General features: G+C 39.4%; 1 protein-coding gene across 17 annotated transcripts in view; it reads left to right on the top strand.

The window, feature by feature from the left end:
• The window catches only part of PTPRK (protein tyrosine phosphatase receptor type K), a 412,420-nt gene that overhangs the window by 192,518 nt on the left and 200,105 nt on the right, over positions 1-19,797 (top strand). For all 17 annotated transcript variants that reach the window (XM_068938244.1, XM_068938243.1, XM_068938238.1 and 14 more), the window contains exon 6: positions 13,634-13,808. In XM_068938244.1, the coding sequence (XP_068794345.1) occupies positions 13,634-13,808 (175 nt within the window). The remainder of the gene's footprint in view (positions 1-13,633; positions 13,809-19,797) is intronic.

Below are 19,797 nucleotides of genomic sequence, written 5' to 3'. Positions count from 1 at the left end.
AAGTTCCCTTTGACCTTCAAATAACTGCTCTGATAGTCTTGAAGATAACTTGCTATTAAATGTGTATGCTTGGATTTAGATTCCCGTTTTCCCTTAAACAGTGCCAAATATTCACCAGTTTAAAGGTGACCCCTATTTCTTCTTCTCTCCTCATCATTCCAAGCCTCTGTTACATTTTCCCAACATAAGTGCAAATGATCAACTTTAGCTCTCTGAACTAACTTCCTTCATTAAACAGATAACAGCAAGTTACTGCTCTCATTGTGTGCAACTAACAGTGAATTGACTCTTTTCCTTAAAACCTGGGGGGGAATATATATGTGGCCCTGTGAGGCTTCAAAGTGTGTGACTTGGAAAAAGTTCACTTTAACCTTTGACCAAACCAGAGATGCAAAGTCTGAATACTCAGGAAGGAACAACCAGCAGATCAAATCAAATGCCTAAGTAATTGTTTCTGAGAGCCTTGAGCTGAAACATTCCAGGAATGTATTTTTCTCATAACAACAAAAGCCACTGCAAAAAATAATAATAAAAAGTGCAAAAAAAAAAAAAAAGCTTTCGAAGTGCACTATGTTAAAGAAAGTAGCTTTTTGTTATGTTCTTATTGAAGGAGAAAAGATATTTCCTTTTTTTAAAAAAGCCGGAAAAAATTGGTAATAAAACACATTCTTTGATAAGTAAGGATCCAAGGTGCTATCTGGGACGCTGGGACTTTTTATGTCTGCAGTTATCAAAGATCCTATTTGCTTGCATTAAAATAATAGAGTTTTGCAGTCACAGCCTTCATTAGTTAATGTACTGGTGCTGTCTGGCTCTCCTAGCCCTCTCTTTAGAGAGGGCTAAAGTAAATTAAGCAGCGGGAAACAAAAACCAGCCGCCCCTGTCTGTCTTGCCAATCCTGCTGTCAGGCTCCAGAGGAAGTCCCGCGGCTGTGTAAGCCAGATTTAGGCTGAGCTGCCACAATCTGAGCGTCTCTCTCTGCCCATTCCTTCTGCGTACTAACACTGGAGCTTTTTCAGCTGTGCAGTAAGTCAGTTCAGGAAACTGAGCTGGCTGAAAAAGAATTTGGCCCAAAATGGAAGGATGTTTTTCTTTGTTTTTTGTTTGCTTGTTTGTTTTTTGGGTTTTTTTTTGAGGGTGGGAAGAGGGTTGGGGATTTTTTTGTTTTTTATCTTGATTCGCGTCTGAATTGCCAAACTACATAAGTAGGACGGGCACATGGGAAAAGGTGGAGAACGATTGGTTAGAAACAGGAAAGAGGACTTGTAGCAGCCTGAACTTAAGCAGAAGTGATCTCAGTAGCATGACCTATTGTACTGTTCTGTGTCAATTTTAATTTTGTAGTTGTGGGGGGAAAGTCCTGATAATACATGAGATGCTCTTTGTACATGTGCATATGCCAGCTTCTGTTTCCCCCTTTAATTAAGTGCATATACCTTTGTGTGACTGAAAACTAAAAATAGATGAGAATAGGTACAGCATTTCAATGCACTGAGTTTTCTGTGCTTATTGCTGTAACACCACTAGTCTTTTTGTCAGCTCAGATGATATTCTGTACGTGTATTTCTGCAAACGTTTCAGACCAATAGAAATTAACATTGAATTGAACTTCCGCTGGCTTTCATGCACTTAGATTTTGTTCTTGTTTGTTTGTTTTTAGAGCGTATCAGGTCTTGTGTCCCCTTCCATATCCTCCCACTACACCCTACCTTTTGCAGCCCCGCAGGACCAAGGTCTGAGACAGTCAGAGCTCTGACATTGAAAGATAAACAGTAAAGATAAGACAAATCTTTTAAAAGTTGTACCCGCTTTAATATAAAACAAATATTTGCATAGATAAAGCAATTCAACTGGTTGAAACAAGAGGATTGAAATATACCTTTTGTGAGAGTGTGAATACTAGGTGTGGGAGCAGGAGGACAGATACGCCGCTCTCAATTTTTTTGTTTTTCAACATAGTATAGTATCAAATCTATTACACTTGTTTATTGAAGCATTTTCTTTGTGCTCCCTTAATTATTGGCAAATTCTGAGAGAGTTTCAAAATCCATAGGCTTTGTTTGAAGTGAATATTGATTTTCCTTTTAAAATAGATTCAGTTGTGGTGTGTATCCTCCTTTTGCCTACCCTCGCTCCTTTTGATTGTAGTGCTGCCGGGTTTTTTTCCTCAATGCTTTTCTTTTCATTCTCTTAAAATTTCTACTGTAGAGAGAAAATAACATTCGTAGTTCAGTGCCACTAGATACACTGAGGTGTTTGGATGTTATGATAGGAATCTACAAGCACGAGATGGTAACCCCGCATTTCTGCCTGCACAAAGGGACGTTTTCAAGGGAAAATGTATGACTTGTGGTGCTTCAGTTTGCTTTGTTCTGAAAATTTCAGAATTTAACAGCAATACCTGTTGAAAATTCTTTCCTGCAGGAAATGAACATAAGTGTGTGGGCATGTATATGTAATCTTAAAAGGTTTGTTATGCCGTATCATAACAGGCTGATCAGTTGTTGCCCAATTTTGCTGATTTCCTCTTTTATTTTTTTTGTCTCTGAATTGCCTTTTTTGAAAGGACACTTTTTTCAAGAATAATATTAATTTCATTTATTAAAATTTTATGCACCTCACTTTTCACCTTGATGTGTTGAATTAGTATAATCAGAACCTTTTTTGATTGTTTTTTTTTTCCCGTGAAATACCATACATTCCAGTGGAGTTATGTCAATAAATAACTTTGCAAACAAGAGTCACATTAATCCTGGTTGCTGGATGGATACATGTTAAATATTAAGTATTTGAAAATGTAGTGCGCACAAGAGAACATTCCAACATTGAAATGCAAACATCGGAGTGGGGGGGGAAATCTGTTTGCCTATTTGATTTTCCTATTGTATGAAGAAAGCTTCTGCAGTTTTAAGCTTCATTTCATTACTAGGTGTAGAAATAGAATTGGCTGAGTAGAATAAATAACATTTTGGTATGCAAAGAATCTCGAAAGCTTTGTGCGTATTGTCCGGCATTTGTTCTGTGAATCTAATTGGGATATCAGAGCAGTAGGGTTTTTTGCATAATGAGGCTGTGTTTAACTGCTTCCTGAGTTGGGAACAATTGTGACTCCCGTAAGCCCAATACGATTTGCAGTGTCTTATCGGTGTCCAGTTTAACTGGACGCTATCACAGTGTGGAGAATAGAGCGCTTTGCTAGAACATCTGCTAAACCATATGTCTTGGCACCTGGTTCAGTTAGAGATAACTGCAGCACTAATGAGTCCATCCATCATTGCTGAGCTTTGCATTAACATAGCATTGGATTAGGGAAAGCGGCTTGTTCTGGCTTTGCAGTTGAGCGTGTTTTGCCACGGTCTCCGGAGGTGCCATTTGCTTTGGTGAATCTTGAATCGGAAGGGGGTACCATGTGCGTTTAAAAGTTTAATATGCGACTGGTAATCCTGCGCAGATTGTCATCAGAGCCGTGGCAAGGGCGCCGATCTGCCAGCGATAGCGGTAGGTGCTGGCAAAGGGCCCTGCAGCCGGGCTGCCAGGGCTGGCGAGGCGGCCCTGCCTTCGCCCGCAGAGAGGCTCATCAGCATTAATGCAGCGTGATGCATCTCCTCGCGCAGCCAGAGGAAAATGCCGTTCCTTGTGGAATAACAGATAATTAAAGCAATTGCCTAAAAGTAATAATTGAAAAAGTGAAATTAAAAAGCATTATGGAAAATAAAATGCAAATTGCTGTGAAAACAATGGAGTCAGGCTGACCTCCTAGCAATACCAACTGTTATCGGATGATGAAAGATCGCCTGCACGGCTGGTCTGTTGTGGCTCAAACAACTGACTATATAATACTCCCTTTCTGCAGGAAACTCTTGTAACCCCAAATGCCTTGTTTACCAGCATCGTGAGTTTTGGTATTGTTGTCCTAGAATACGATTTGATGTTTACCTGTCGTTGCTCTTTCAATGTTTTTCTTTCAAAATAAAGCGTGAGTATGCTCTTTTAAAGAGTCTTTGGATGGAGCGCTTATAGATGGTATGCTAAGATATTGCGTTGAGGTAGATTATAGGCCCAATATGCTATTAAGAAATTGAAAGTGAAGAGCGTATATGAGAACCTCTGCTTGTAGCAGCGGGTTGAGGGGCACAGCATTGCGTGATCTGTTTTTTTTTCTTGAAAGGATGGCATTTCCTCTAATAGGAAGAAAGTTGTGCCACACGCTTCCATGGGAAAAGAGGGTTTTTGTTGTTTTTTATGAAATGGACATTAAAAATTACAATAATTTAGGAGTCCAAATGACAGATTTTGGCTTTAGATTATTTAGCACTTTTGTTTTAAATGGAAGTTGGATTCAAACTTCAGCTTTCCCCTTTGGAACACAGATATTTTCAGTAATTTTTGCTTTTCTCACAACATTGAATCCAGCCTGAATTTACAAGTAGCTTTGCAGCAATTGTGTATTTTGGGGGACTTTCTGTTTGCTTCCTCATTCTTCTGTATTCGGAAGTTGAATGTGTGGATTATTATTCAGCGCTGGGGTTTTAGGAGTGGGCCTTAGGCAGAAACCGTTTAGCTGCAGGCAAGTGTTTGGAATCTCTCAAATGTATATATTTATATAACAGGAGGGTCATGTCAAATTTAATTTTATTTGATCTACTTTACATGTTTTATTTAGAATTTTTCATAATTTTCTAATGTAATTTTGCATGTTGTGGTCCCATTACATTATGATACAGTTAATTGTTTAAGATATTGTTTCTTTAATTTGATGATGAAGTGCACCTGCTGCTCACAATTTTTATGACTTTTGAAGAATGATTTTTGTTAGTTTGTACAGATTTTTGCAACTGCTGAAAGCTAAGGGGAACTCAGGAGACACTTGATTGTTAGAGAACCTGTGCTCTCCCCGCTCCCCCCCCCCCCCAAAAAAAAAAAAAAATGGCCTAAAGAAAGTTCAGAAAAGATGTTCCCAGACACTTTGTTAGCACCCTCAGGATTTCAACTGTGGAATATGATGTAAGATTTTTGGTAACCTTTTATTGACGCTTTTTGCTGTTGCTCTTGAAATGAATACGGTTACGTAGACCTACTTGTCCTGAAGGAGGAATCAAAGCTGCAATGTCTTGTGGAGGTCTGGGGCAGGAAGGGGGGACAACCCTTCCTGGTAATCTGTCCTTACAGACTGAAAGCTCCTCCAGAGCGGAGTTTCTCTGAGGAGTTACTGCATGTCCACCCCTAGCCTCGATGACCTGGGAGAGAGCAGCTTGTTGTATCATCAGTGTCCTCCTCCAAAACAACTGCTGACTTGTAACAATAAATATTACCGAATATTGTTACTGAACCTTACTTTCTCAGCCAGTAAAATGCCACTCAAGTCTAGATGATCTTTCCTGTATCTTGATTGCTAACAATGGTAAATTGCATATGAGTTCCTTTTTTTGTTGCACTTAAGGTTTGCACAGAAACTTCACGTGCCTGATTTTTCTCATTACTGGTTACTTTTACTTAAGGAAATATGTTTTTGAAAGTGAGCCACAGAATATGGAAGAATAGATGGCAGCACTTACCTTTTACAGTGGCTTGTCTGTTTGAGCCACACTTTTGCCTCCACGCATCTCTATTCTCTGATAGACATTGTTTTTAAAACATTTTTCAGAGATGCATGAAAAGGTGTCCTAAAGTCATATACATAGCTACTTTAAAGTGATTTAGCTTCCGGCTTATTCTGTATCGCACATTGCTGAGTCCTCCACTGCTATAAAGAATATCCACCAATGAAAAATACAGTATTTGTAAGTTCGTGTTTGATATTCTCCTGCCAATTTGTTTCACAAAGACTTTGTTTTTAATCTTTCACTCTATATTCATCTTTGATGTGATCTATAGCATTTAACCCTGTATGAACCATTCTCCCTCTCTCCCTCCTTAGTTTATTCGCCTCTCAGATAAATACAGCAATTTCCTCTAGACCCCAGCCATTTTACATTTCAGCAACAACAAATACCATCATTCTGCTAGTTGTAATTTAATTCTGCCCCAGTTAACTTAGTCTTCCAGCCTGTGTAGCTACTGGTCATTTAGTTTCCACTGGAGTCTTTGGAGTTATCATCCACGTAGGTCTTCCCTAGGGGCGCTGCTGCTGCAGCTGAGGTTGGAGCATCAGCCCTCGGGGAGCTGTGCTGCTGGATCCTCTGAGGATGCTGCTGGAGGTCAGGTCGTGACCATATGTGTAACATGTGGGATCTTTTTTTCTCCTGCCATTTTGCAGTTTGCTGTTATGACAACTGTTGTGGAAGTTTATTTCCATTTTAAATGTTTTGGGGTTTTGCTCACTGTGTGAAGTCAAGCATTCAGTGGCTTAAACCCATAAAAATCAGATATGTGAAATTAAGATAATACTCCTAAAAATGTACTGTTATAAATTCCTTGACCATTGGGTCCTTTAAGCCTTGTCTATTAACTAGTGCATTCAGTTTGTCTCCTTCTCAGCAGTGTGATGTGATATAGGGAGCCCCATGCCCTAGTTTGCTCAAATAGCTGTGAGACTTTATGCATTATAAAAGAATAAAATCAGCTAGCATACTTGGCTTCTTTTAGAAAAGGGTAAAAGCATCTGCTGAGAAGTGTTCAAAGAAATTTGTTGTGCAGTTCTGGTCTCCAGTAATTTTTTGCAATTATTTTCTATCACTATCCTCTCTTAACTACAGCATTCATCTTGTAGGTCTAAAAAAATCAGATTAGCTAAGTGTGCCCTACTCAAGATGATGCAGACTTTAATCATTTTGTTCAGCATTTATATTTCAGTATGTGCTGTTATTTTAAAGAAAATTCTGCATTCATGAACTATTGCTTTTTGAAAAGTTCTTTTTAAATATATATTTTGTTGCATGTGTTAGATTAGATTGGAAATAAGACTCTTCAGGCTGTCCAGCGAAAACAAACATGGATTTTATTTGTATAATGGAATGGCTGGGGACACTGTAATATGGATTTTGCTATTCTGCCTCTGTTGGATTTTATTATACAAAAGTAAGTTAGGAATGCCACCTATGAAGGGCCAGATGGCTCTGAATTAGATTACTTCATGAGAACCATTGCTTTCTTCAATGGGAAGTTCAATGCAGCATGGAGGGAATTGAGCTACTTCCAAATGAGCAAGACTGAATAACAAAAGTGTGTGTGCAAGTCTAAGGCATTAAAAGTGATCTTCAATTTTTCTTTATAGTTGTAGTATGCAGGACAGAATTAGGAATGTCATCCTGTTTATTCAAAATCTTCAGTTTATACTTTCATGCAAAAAATCTGTGCTGCTTTCTCTACTAATAAATTAATGCATGGTTCTTTGGATAGTAGGATCTTCCTCTGTTTTGCTCTATTTGGGGAGACCAGCAAGTTAAAGCAGGTCATACTAACTTCCTACTTAAAAAAAAAAAAAAGTAATACTAAAGTTAACTGTAATTCATACTTTCTCTAAAAAAAAAAAAAAAAAAAAAGCAGTGGCCAATTCACCTCAAATTGAGTACTAAGAAAAAGGTTGGACTGTCTAGGGCTATTATTCAAACAAGTGCACTTCCAGCTCTTGTTCCATTTGAAATATGGATTGCTTAGGCTGAAATCACATATTTGTGAATAAAGTCAACTGCAAAAATCCTGCTTATTCAATCATTTTCTCTTTTGTGAGTGAGGAAATAAAATTTTTCTCCTTATGATAAGTAATTTCATACTTCAGTCAGGTAAAGTTTTAAAGACCCAAGAATATACTAAGGCGTTTGCTAAGAACATTGTATTTAAAAAATGTTTCTGGCGATTCTACTTTCCATAGACCTACCTTGGTTTGGAAACTGTATTCTAAAGGCTGTGAAAACGTTTTCCGTGTATGTCATAAAGTGCCAGATAGCAACATGTAAATAAAATAAAGGAAGTCTGGCCGTTATTTGTGTTGTTTCTTTTTTTTTCTTCACAGTTATTTTTGTTTTATTTCTCCAAAACATCTTTCGGCAGAGACTGTGCATTATTGCTGACATTCAAAACGTCCCCATTTAACCCTTCACCCTCTTGAGAGAAAACGGCATTTCTCGCTTTACACAGTGGGTAAATACATGAAGATTTCAGCACATGTTCTTTGCAGATTCCCTTCTCCCTCAGCTGTCAGCGGGAGCGAATCCCTGACCCGCTGGTGGCAGCCTCTCGCGCTCTTCTGCCCTCGAGCGAAGTTGTGATCCCACCTTTGGGGACAGAGTCATGGAAAGAAACTCCCTGGTGCAGCCCCAGCCCCTGCGCCCCACATAGGCTGTGTGGCCGCACACTGAATTAGCTGATGAACCGATCCACCTCAGCAACTCCAGTATTATCGATCCGGAAAGGTTATTTTCCTAACGAGTTTTCTGCAGGAATATACGAAGGAAGGCGAAGAGAGAGGCAGCAGGGGGCTGCTGAAGCGAGCCCAGCTGCTAAAGTCACACGTGGGTCGCTGCAGCCCAAGCGTTGACATCTTTTGCTCTCTGAAGGCCTCTGAGTCTAGGAGGAGAAACAGCGTTGGCTATGATTGTTAGCAGTGGAGAGGTGCTTGTTTTAAGGTGTTTACGCTAAGAAAGGGACAGGGATGTGTGAGGTTGAACTGTCCACGCTGATAAAAATCACTGGTATGGAGAAAGAAAGAAAAAAAAATTTAGATTGGACATCAACATGGAAATTTATAGTATCATACTGTCACTTAAAATAGAAAAAAAAAAATTTCAACTTCAAAAGTTGAGAAAAACAAATAGGTTTTAAATCGATATTAGAAAATTAGAAATACACCTAAATTCTCCCAGTTACATAAGATGTTAGAATTCTGATGTTTCTGGTTACATTCAAATTCTGAAAGATCCACTGAAATTTCATTTCATGTTTATTAAATGCTTAATTTCTTTCATGAGAGAGAAGAGAGAAATGTTAAGGCCAATCGTTAGTTTGCCTGCTTGCTTTTTAAAGAGAGTAGACTTTACTGTCCGGTTTTTAATAGAGATGCTATAATCCCATTGCCTTAAAATAAATTGCTGCCTGAAAATAAATATAAAGGTTTAATACTTTTTATAAAATCACGTTCCTATGAAATTAAAAATAAGCGCAAAGTCATATAGTCTTAGGTTTAAAGTCATAGATTTAAAAGCCTGAAATGCCAGAATTAAGGGAGGTTTTCTTACAAGCTTTTATATCTTTTAATCAACTGTTTACAGTATGTAGTTCTTTGTGAGGCCCACAGTTATTGTCAAGAAAGGAAAAAAATCCGACTGGTGACCTCTTCTAAATGAGCAATTCAGGGTTATCAAATCAGACAGCGAGGGACTGGAGGAACCAAGCATAACACAGGGTACAGCCATTACCTATTAGTATAACTCCACATTAATTTTAAATTGAATTTTTAAAACCTAATTGAGCAGCATTTTCAAGCTCTGTTCAGTGTGAGCAGGACATAAATTGAAACAGTATCTGCCAGAAACCCTCTAATAAGCAGAAAGCTGCCTTTCTTTCCTTTCTTTTAAAATCAGTAGTAGTGCCCTGACATTAAAAAGAAAAGTTTAATTAAAAGATCATGGCAGTGCCTCTGAACTCTGACTGCCTAATGGCTTACCGGTGTAAGACAGATGTATTGAAATGAAGGCAGGGTATTTTTCTTCAACATGTATTTTTAAGTGAGAAATCTTTTCTGCTTGAACTTCTAATCATTTTAGTGGCTGAAAAATATTTTAATGGATAAGCTGTACATGAAGATAGACTTTGAAGACGTAATTGCACAGTTGGATTCACAAGAAAAATCCTAATACAGAGAAATTTGAGCCACTACTCTAAGTCTTGTAAGATAAAGGAATAGGGAATCACTAATGTAAATAGCAAAGAAAATCCTAGCTTTTGTTATTGGAGTAGAACTGTAAAGCTGTTTAAATTTCTTTTTTGATTAATTGCCCTAAAAGTGCTTTATTATTTTGTTTAAAATTAGAAGCCCAATTCACTTTACTTCTCTGGCATTAAGCGTGTAAGCTAGCTGAAGTAAGCAAGTTTTCAGCTTTGTGAAAGTAAATTATTTTACAAAATAAGCTTTTTGATGTGTTTGCTGCAGGCTGAGAGCTTGGCATTGAAATTTAACACATTGGACTTAATGAAGGGAGAGCCTTAATTTTAGAGAAATGTCTGCAATATCTATTTTTCCCTTCATGGTAGAACAAGAATCATTGTGTTACCTGAGTTGCCATCATATTTAGTATCGTATCAGATGTAACAGTGTGCCTCTATTTAATATAGTTTGCTTTGGTCCTGTTAACAATGATGTGCCAAGTTTGTGTTTACTGGAAGAACAGCCATTTCCAAGCCCTTTTTGTGGTGTAGTGATCTGAACACACGTTGTGGCGGAGCACAGAGAGGCGGGAAGGGAAGAAAGTGCCATGGGTTTTATGTATTTTAGCTACTTCAGGGCACCAGATCCAAGTTTTATATTACGTTGTCATTCCAGAGAGTCCGAGTTATGACTTGCCTTAAGCCTCTGATCAATACTAAGGGAAAAAGGTAGCTAGAAAATCTTACCTTCCAATTTCGGTTTTGCTATGAGGAGAAGCTAGCTTAAGGGGAGGGAGGTGCATTTCTTACAAAATGATTTGCCTGTAGCATAAGCAGCAGCAAAACAGAGCCGCTGGCATCACCCCTCGTTGGTGTGACGCTGGGACAATTCGTAATTTCATTGAATCTTGAAGTTCAGTAAGACCTCTCATTTGTAGGAATCTTTAAAACTGTTAACAAACTTCCTTAACTCTGCCGGTTATGAGACGGAGGAGGGAGTCCGTACGGCCACGGAGTAACTTGGCTGAGCTGCGGGGGATCCCCGTTTACAAATGCCCCAGCTACGCTGCCGCTGCTGCTGCCGCCCTGTGAGCGCTGCCTCAGATAACGTCCACGTAATAAGCAGGCTTTTGACGGTTAAGGGAGGGCGATTTAGATTTAGGGAGGAGCTGTCTGAGAACCCTTTGGAAGCGTCTCATATCTCCTCTTTTGGAGATCTGTTTTCACAGAATCACAGAATCACAGAATCGTTTTGGTTGGAAGGGACCTCTGGAGATCATCTCGTCCAACCTCCCTGCTCAAGCAGGGTCACCTAGAGCATATTGCCCAGGATCACATCCAGACGGGTTTTGAATATCTCCAGCGAAGGAGACTCCACCACCCCTCTGGGCAACCTGTTCCAATGCTCTGTCACCCTCACAGTGAAGAAGTTTTTTCTCAGGTTCAGATGGAACTTCCTGTGGTTCAGTTTCTGCCCATTGCCTCTTGTCCTGTTGCTGGGCACCACGGAGAAGAGGCTGGCCTCATCCTCTTGACACTCCCCCTTCAGATACTTGTACACGTTGATGAGATCCCCTCTCAATCTTCTCTTCTCCAGGCTGAACAGGCCCAGCTCTTGCAGTCTTTCTTCATAGGAGAGATGCTCCAGCCCTCTAATCATCTTGGTAGCCCTCCGCTGGACTCTCTCCAGGAGTGCCATGTCTCTCTTGTACTGGGGAGCCCAGAACTGGACACAGTACTCCAGGTGAGGCCTCACCAGGGCTGAATAGAGGGGCAGGATCACCTCCCTCGACCTGCTGGCAACACTCTGCCTAATGCACCCTAGGATCCCATTGGCCTTCTTGGCCACAAGGGCACACTGCTGGCTCATGTTTAACTTGTTGTCCACCAGCACTCCCAGGTCCTTCTCGGCAGAGCTGCTTTCCAACAGGTCAGTCCCCAGCCTGTACTGGTGCATGGAGTTGTTCCTCCCCAGGTGCAGGACCTTGCACTTGCCTTTGTTGAACTTCATGAGGTTCCTCTCCGCCCACCTCTCCAGCCTGTCCAGGTCCCTCTGAATGGCAGCACAGTCTTCTGGTGTGTCAGCCAAAACTTAGAAAAAAGTCTTCTGGTGTGTCAGTTTTCACTTTTTGCATCTAGCTGTATTTTCTGGTTTGGTCCCGTGGGCTCAGCATGCCTCTGGGTGTAGTGGTGGTCCATAGTGGCTCCCTGCCCCTTCTGGCGTAACAGCAAAAAAGGGGAAAAAAGCAGGGGAGGGGGCGAACTGGGTAAGTCTTTCCAGCCTACATGAAATAAGGAAGACTCAAAGCAATAAAACTGCTGTTGATGAGGGCGGCGGCGTGGAAGATCGGAGGAGGCTGAAATCTGCCAGGATCGTATTAATGAGCATGTTCGCACAAGGGCTGCAATGAAGCATGGGAATGGTGCTCTGCGACCGCTGCAAGAGAGATGGCAGAAGCTAAAATTCATCCGTTTAAACTTACTGATAGTTAAAACGAATATTTTGTAGAGTGAGTTTGAAGCAGCACTGAATCCCTCGCTAATCTGCAGTAAAAGTATTTAAAGTGATTAACCCATTGTTAAGATCACAAACGGCAGATGTAAAATAAAGTGGTTTGGTATTATGAAGTGCTCTTGACTCTGACAGACAGCCGGTTAATGTACACATGCAGCATAACTCGTTTCCCTTTTCTCTCCTCTGTATTTTGCCACAGGCTTTCAGGTTATTAAATTCTGTGGCTCACCACTACTGCTTCTGGTATTAGACAGAAAGCCCCGAGTTTAAGATCTCAATGATGTTTCTCATTTCAGGGGTTGATTAGAGCTAAAAGTGTCCGTGGGAGGTCACTTTTTGCTACTTATGGAGCAGAGCTGGCAACGTAATTGTAAAGGGAAATTATGATGTCTTTCTGGTGACTGAGCAAAGCTCAATGTTCAGAAACTGTATTTTGCTCTGGGAATAACGTGGTTGTTTCACAGGAGAGAGAGAAGGGACATTGTGTATAGACAGTGGTGCGCGTTTCTTTTTTCTATTTTTTCTTCTTACGTTAATTTTGGGGGGGGGGGGGGAAAGGTCTGTTTTTTTGTTTAAAATTGAAATTCAGCTCATACGAGTGGAGATAAGGAGAAAGTGTCACATCAGTGGCAAATCTTTTTCTGTTCTACTGACTCATGCCCCGATCAACTCTAGAAGGATTAATCTTTTAGTGATCTTTTGGTGATTTTTTGGTGGTTATTATTTTTTCAGAACTCTGTAAGCCCCTTATAAATTAGATATCTCTTTTCACTTTTACCTTTCCCTCCCCTTTTGATTTCAACTAGCTTTAGATAGATGGTGCTTAGTATAAAGGCACAATTTCAGAGGGTATTGAATTTGGATAGATAAAAGGTAAGTATTAAAAAAGGAAACATTCGCTGGTTGCTGAAAAATAGCTGCTGGAAACCTGTGAAATCCATCTATGTCTTTTTTTTTTTTTTTCCCACGGTGCCCCAATATATCTATTATAATTCTATTCTGAAGTTGAATGAATTTTCTCAGGAATGCAACTGCTCCTCCTAGGCTGTCGTAGGTGGTTGAGTGAGGTGTGCTCAGTCTTGTGTAGCAGTGCAGGACCCTGACCATGCTTTCTCCCCCCCAAACTCAATTCTGAAATGCTTTTGAATACCTACCTGCCTGTCTCTTGATGGGACCTCAGAGCTGTGCTCTTACACCATGGAAAAGCGGCACGGGGAGATGCATTGGGGTCTTTTTACATGCTGCTTGTATGATGATCATGATAAATGTCTTTGCATTCTTACAAGATACCTCTGCATTGGTTTCTCTTATTTTCAGAGAAGAAATGGGGAAGATATTCCAGTTGCTCAGACTAAAAATATCAATCACAGAAGATTTGCTGCTACCTTTAAGTTGCAAGAGGTGACAAAAACTGACCAGGATTTATACCGCTGTGTAACTCAGTCAGAGAGAGGTTCTGGAGTGTCAAATTTTGCTCAACTTATTGTTCGAGGTAAAGTTTTAATTGCTTTCGTTTTCTCCAGTTAAATGCTCTTAATGCTAACGCTTTCTACTTACACCTTCATCTGAAATGATTATACGAACGTAGCACTCTGAGGCTCCTGAAACTGTCATAAAACAAAACTGTGCTTAGCAAAATTTCTAACGATTTTTTTTATAGAGTGCCGCTATATGAAAACCTTAATCTTTTAATACATATAACTTGCCCATATGCTATTCAGTAGATGGTGTTTGTTGAAGTTAAGGTGAAAAGTGATTAACATTTCATAAATATTTTTACAGATATGAGAGAATCCACTGTAGGTAGGTTCCCTTTTAAAATCCACTGCCTTGAGTAGACTGGTGGTACAGCAAATAACACACTGTGCTGTTACCTGGGAGACAGGTATATAAAAATAGTTTTAAACTTTCACCTACCCAGGGACTGAAAACATTATGGAGATTTTCCTGTGATTTCTGGCCTGTGGAATAGGAGGTAAGGAAAACTTTCTTTTTCCACTCCGAATATTTTTTGTTGCAGTTCATTTCAGAAGCCTCTTGGAGTGCAACCATGGCTTAAGTGTGGAGATGTGGGGCTGACCATTTATTTTATTCCTTTTGTGTTCTGGAAGCATGAAATCTGACTGGCAAAGGATGCAGCTGAATATAAGAATATGCAATTCAGTTCTCATTTCTGAAATTCACTTGTTTGAGATAAGCCCTGGGATAAGCCATTAAGCCTCTGCTTGCCTAATTGTATCCCCTGTAAAATTACCCTCTTCACCTACCTCTGAGGTTTATGGTGAAGCTTAATGTTTGCATCTGTGTGGAGGGAAGTTCAGTGGTGTGCAGAATCGGTCTGTGATGCTGCTGCCTGGTGTGGGGCTGGTTTGGCCAGGCAAGATAAATGCAAGTATAAGGAGTGTTAAGGGGTTCTTAATTGGCCCGTTGGTCCAGTGAGAGGCGATTTAGTCAGTAGTCATCTGGGATCAGTTACTGTATCTGGAACTGGGGCAGGGAAAGCAAATTCATCCTTCGCTTGTAAAAATAGAGAATTGTAAATGCTCTAAGAGATCTGATTTTTGGTGTCGACTGGCAGACGTCTTTTTTCCTGGGAGACCAGTTGATTGAGGTCAAGTAGGTTTTATACCTTCTATGTAGCATCGATAAAAAGTGGGGCCTGTTGATCGTACACGGATTTAGATAATGTTAGCAGCTTGTTTTGTTCTATAGATGTACTCTTTTGTCTAACAAAGTGCAAGACAATCTTCATCCTAACATAGTAAGAAGAGCCCTGTTGCAGCATGAAAACTGACTTTCTCTCTTACTGCCAGGAAAGCAAGGCAATTGGATGTATTTATCCAATAAATAAAAAATTTTTGTAATAAAAAAGAGCAATAAAACGGTGTTAGAAATACTATTTCTTTCAAAAAGCAGGCAACAGTATTGAACTGCAGAGTGCTGTCTTTTTAAATGTAGAATATTGTCCAGCTGAGAAGCTTGGGTCATTTAATAGAGAATACCATCTTTATAGCTTAAGCTGTGACTTGTTAGCTAGCTCTACACACAACAGCTACATAGGTTTTGTTTTTTAAGGCTAATTTTACTTCCATTTGTGTTCTTTTGGGGTTAGAAACAGAAGAATTTTCCCTTTTTTATATCTAAAGGGAAAAACAGTCTTCTAAAAACGTTTTCCTCTCTTTGACGTCACGCTAAAGAAAAAAGATATATATTTTATAGTAGGATTTATTGCTTGCTGTTAGATTTGAAAAGCAATATACAGTAATATATTTTCTTGTTTGTCTGGATAACCACTAAATAAATCTTGTTAGCCAAAAAAACATACCCTCAGGGATCAGCTACCCTGGTGTTAAAACTGTACTGAAAATTAACCATAATGACAGGTCCTATATCTCAGTGGCACTTTAAAGCTGACATTCTGCTACATGGATACAAAAGATGGTAATTTTAAAGGAAATTTTTGGGCCACTGATATGAATTGCCTTTAATAAGAGCTGGCATAGTATTGCCCATTGTCAAAGATGACCCAGGGGTAAGAGTTTATTAGTGCGTTTCCTTCTAAACCGAAAGTGACAGGGCATGCTTCGGGCCTTTTTGTTGCTGTTTGTAACAAATGAAAATTTCACTGCAGAATTCTCATGCTGAAGAGTATTGATCTGTGTGTTCTCACAGCCAGAGGAGGAAAAAAATGCGCTGAGACACAATTTACTTTGTCATGGCTTTAGTATTGCTTCCAGATCATTTTGAGTAATGATAAGGTCTTTGGTTTGTGGAAGCCAAACTTTATTGACAACGGTTGTTATTAAAGAGCAAGAGATGAAGGACAGCAGTCGTTGCTCAATAACTCAAAATTTTCAAGTGTACGTGTTTACTTACATGGGAGAAAACTTTACATATTCCACGTCCACACAGGCAAGTGATATTGTAGTATGGGTGTAGAGGCATCTTGCACTTTTCTGATGAAAATTAGTAACGAAAATTTCCAGTTGTATAATTTACATCATATTGAAACATCGTTATTTTGTTTTACGCTTTAACAGAAGAATTGCTTTCAGTGGAGTTCTAAACTTTACTACAAAGGTGGGAACTCGAGAGGTGTGATGTACTGTCAAAGGTCCTGAAAGGGGTGTCTTGGTTACCTCAGCTCTGATTTTTGATACAAAAATAAGACTAACGCGGGATTTGTAATTCAATTGCAACATTTTACCAAACATAGTTCCAGTCAGTACTGTAATATCTCACCTTTACTTTGACAGTTTTCAGCTTTCAGCTCAGTGGCTATGTTGTATTGATTTTTAGATGGTTTCTATGGCATTGCTATCATTCCTGGATATGCGTAGAAGGAGCTCTCCCTTTCCTCTGCCCTTCCTTTTATGGGAAGCTTGGTACTGTTGTTACTGTTAGTTGACTTACCTTCTTGAATAGGTCCTTCAGCTTAATCCTCTGTTTATATTTTCATTGATGGCTGGTAAACTGGGAATTTCTGGGAAGACAATTTCTTGAAGTCTTGATGGTTACCTGCTTTGGATGGGAGGAAAAATAGCTGTGTTACGTAAGAGTGAACAAGAAGAGACTGACAGTTTTTTTCTTTGTAATTACTTTGAGAGAAGATATATCATGCTCTCAGAGTCTTCTGCTCCTTTTACTACTTATCATAGAATCACGGAAAACAAGCGCCCCAAAACATCACCTCTGCCACTGGCCAGTGTATATAATTGGTGTATACAAGGGTTTAGATTTTCCGAGTTACAATATCAGATGGCATTGCCCCCTTTAATCAGTAGAGATCTTTGCACTGTAATGAATTCTTATCCTATATCACTGTTCAGTTAGAAACTACTGGAATATTTGGTCTACTGATAAATGTTACCAACTTCAGACAGTCTTCTGTATCAGAAAACAAGCTGGTTTTCATCACAGCAGTTGTGGTCAAGTTCTTCTTAGTTGACGTTGCATGTTAAAAACAGCTATCAGGAGGAGCTAAAACTAGTGCTGCCTTCTTCCTTTTGGAATTCATCTACTTTCTCACAAAACCTCTCTCAAACAGTACGATTATTTAGTGTTTGTATGCTTTTCTGAATTTGTTTTTCCTTTAAAATAGCTGCATGTTCTTAGCAGAATAATTGTTCAGAAGTTCTTGTATGCTATCCAATACTGCAAAATCAGCAGGAAAACCAGTATATTTTATTTCATATAGTGGATCTTGTACAGATTACTTTGAAGAAAATGTAGGTTAGTGTCTGCTAAACATGGACATGACAGGGAAGAAAAATCAGAAAAAAGCTCAGAATATTTGCAACAACTGTAATGTTTATTAATAATCTGTGACTAGGTCTACCATGTCTGGTTCTGCTAATACGTTTCTAAGTTTTATTGAAGTTATAACAAATACGGGTATTTTCACTAGGTGAATTCTTTTTCTTTTTTCTCTCTCTCCCTTTTTTTTTTTTTCTTCATATTGGGCTCAAAGCAAGGGAGACCTACACCTACCTTGATTTATAGCTCTAATATGGAATTGTCTTCATATCCATAGGATCTCCAAGTTAACGACAGAAAACAAAAGAGAGGCAGCTTTTCTCCAGATATTTTCCTCTATCATCTTCTAACTGTTCTCCTACGAGTTGGAATAATTTTTGGTAAACTGACCTGTGTGTGTGTGTGTGTGTGTGTGTTAGTGAGAGAGGTTATCTTATTTTTTGTATATGCTTGGATTTTTCTGAGTGATCTCTCCTCTAAGTACTTTAGCAGGAGTTTTGGAGGAGTTTGTGAAGATATTCGACTTTATTCCCATTATTGGGCTTTGTTTGCCATCAGGAGCAATTATCATGGTAGAAGTAAGTCTGTCTCTGGTATTTTTGCCTCTCTTGTCTCTTTAGGGATTTTATAAAAATCCAGCAAATTGGATGGTCCTTTGCTTATGCCAGAACATTTTGAAGATGGAATTGGTACCCAGCAAATAGTTCTCATGGGAGTATTTTTTTTTTCTTTTACAAGAAAACTCTTTCTGTTTGAGAAAGTTGTTGTGGATTGAAATTCACTTTCCAAATTTTAGTAGTTCTTGTTTATCTGAAAAACATGAAATATCTGGACATGTTAACAATGTGTGTCCTGATTTTTGCCACCTGTTTTGTTTGTTCAGTACAGTAGTGGGCTTAAAAATCGCATATCTAGTGACATTAAGAGCAATAACTGGCAGACTGAGGAAAATGCATCATGTACCCTGAATGTTATCTGTGTACTCCCTGCTTGCAAACGGAGTAACCCTTTTTGTACAGATTGTGTGCAATGACCGATACCTCTGTCCCACAGTATTAATTTAAGTTCTCGTAGTCTGTTGAATAGTAGAATTTTCCCCCCGCTCTGGGCATATCACCATCAGTTCCTTAAACACTAGACAAATCGGCTGTATTAATTATGCTTTGTAATGTGTTCAGAAGTCCAATTTCCACATGAGGCAGGATGGTCACTTGTATAGGGCTTTGTGCAGTAACTTTGAAGAGTCACCTCATCTTGAGCAGGGTCTTTGGGTGTGTGTTTCCCTGACTTGCAGAGCAGAGGGCAAAACAGGTAGAGAGATTCAGCAGTCTGAGTTGCTGAAATCTGTGGACTTTGCATTGCTATCTTGGCTAAATGCCCTTTTGGACTGTGGTAGTATTCTGCAAACTTTTTAGCTGTGTGAGTCAAGAGTCATGTGGCTGCTATGCCTGCTTCATAAGTCCCGTTTCTGGAGATATAGTTACTGTTACTTAATCTGGAGATCCTCAGCTCACCTTCAAAAGTACTTTTTAACTCAAGTTTTGCACAGGCTCCCCCTCCCCCCATAGTTGTAGGCCGACAACTATGTACCATCGTAGGCAAAGCAGGTTATAGTCTGTTAATGACCCTGCAAAAGTAAGAACTGATTTTGCATCTTTTTTCTAACGGTCTTTCTAAATCTCATGGGTAAAACAGAAGATAAGCATTGGCTGAATATTTAGGTGTACATACACATCCTTCAAGGAGTCCAGGATACAGTTAACTTCCTTTTTCTGTGACACCCTCTAATTTTAAGTTCTTTACCATATTAAGAATTTATCTTCCTTAAGCAGGTTTAACACAGGATTTTTGCTATTCTCAATCCTGTTTCTTACAGTAGATAAACAGGAGCAGTCACCCTGAAGCCAAACCCTGCCTCTTTTACACAAGAAGAATGAAACAAGAATGTAGGAAGATTCCGCAGTAAATCTATAAGTGCAAAATCAATAAATTGAACTAGATAGGAGTCCCAAGCTCATCACACATTTACCATATCAGAAAGCATAGGCATTCTGGAAGGTTTCCTCATCAGTCAAGTCTTCTTTACAGGAAACTCTACTCATCTCCTTCATTAAGCCAACATTTGTCTCCAGTTTGTGTTAATAGGTGGCACTGTCCTTTTTCTTTAGAAAGCTTCCGGAAAGTTGCTTCTCATGGAGAAGCAGGAGAGAAGAGCTTTGACTGCA

Source organism: Struthio camelus, chromosome 3 (assembly GCF_040807025.1).
Source record: "Struthio camelus isolate bStrCam1 chromosome 3, bStrCam1.hap1, whole genome shotgun sequence".
In the NCBI taxonomy this organism is placed as follows: Eukaryota; Metazoa; Chordata; class Aves; order Struthioniformes; family Struthionidae; genus Struthio; species Struthio camelus.
The sequence above is the reverse complement of the archived record's forward strand: the minus strand, read 5'-3'. Positions and strand labels throughout refer to the sequence as shown.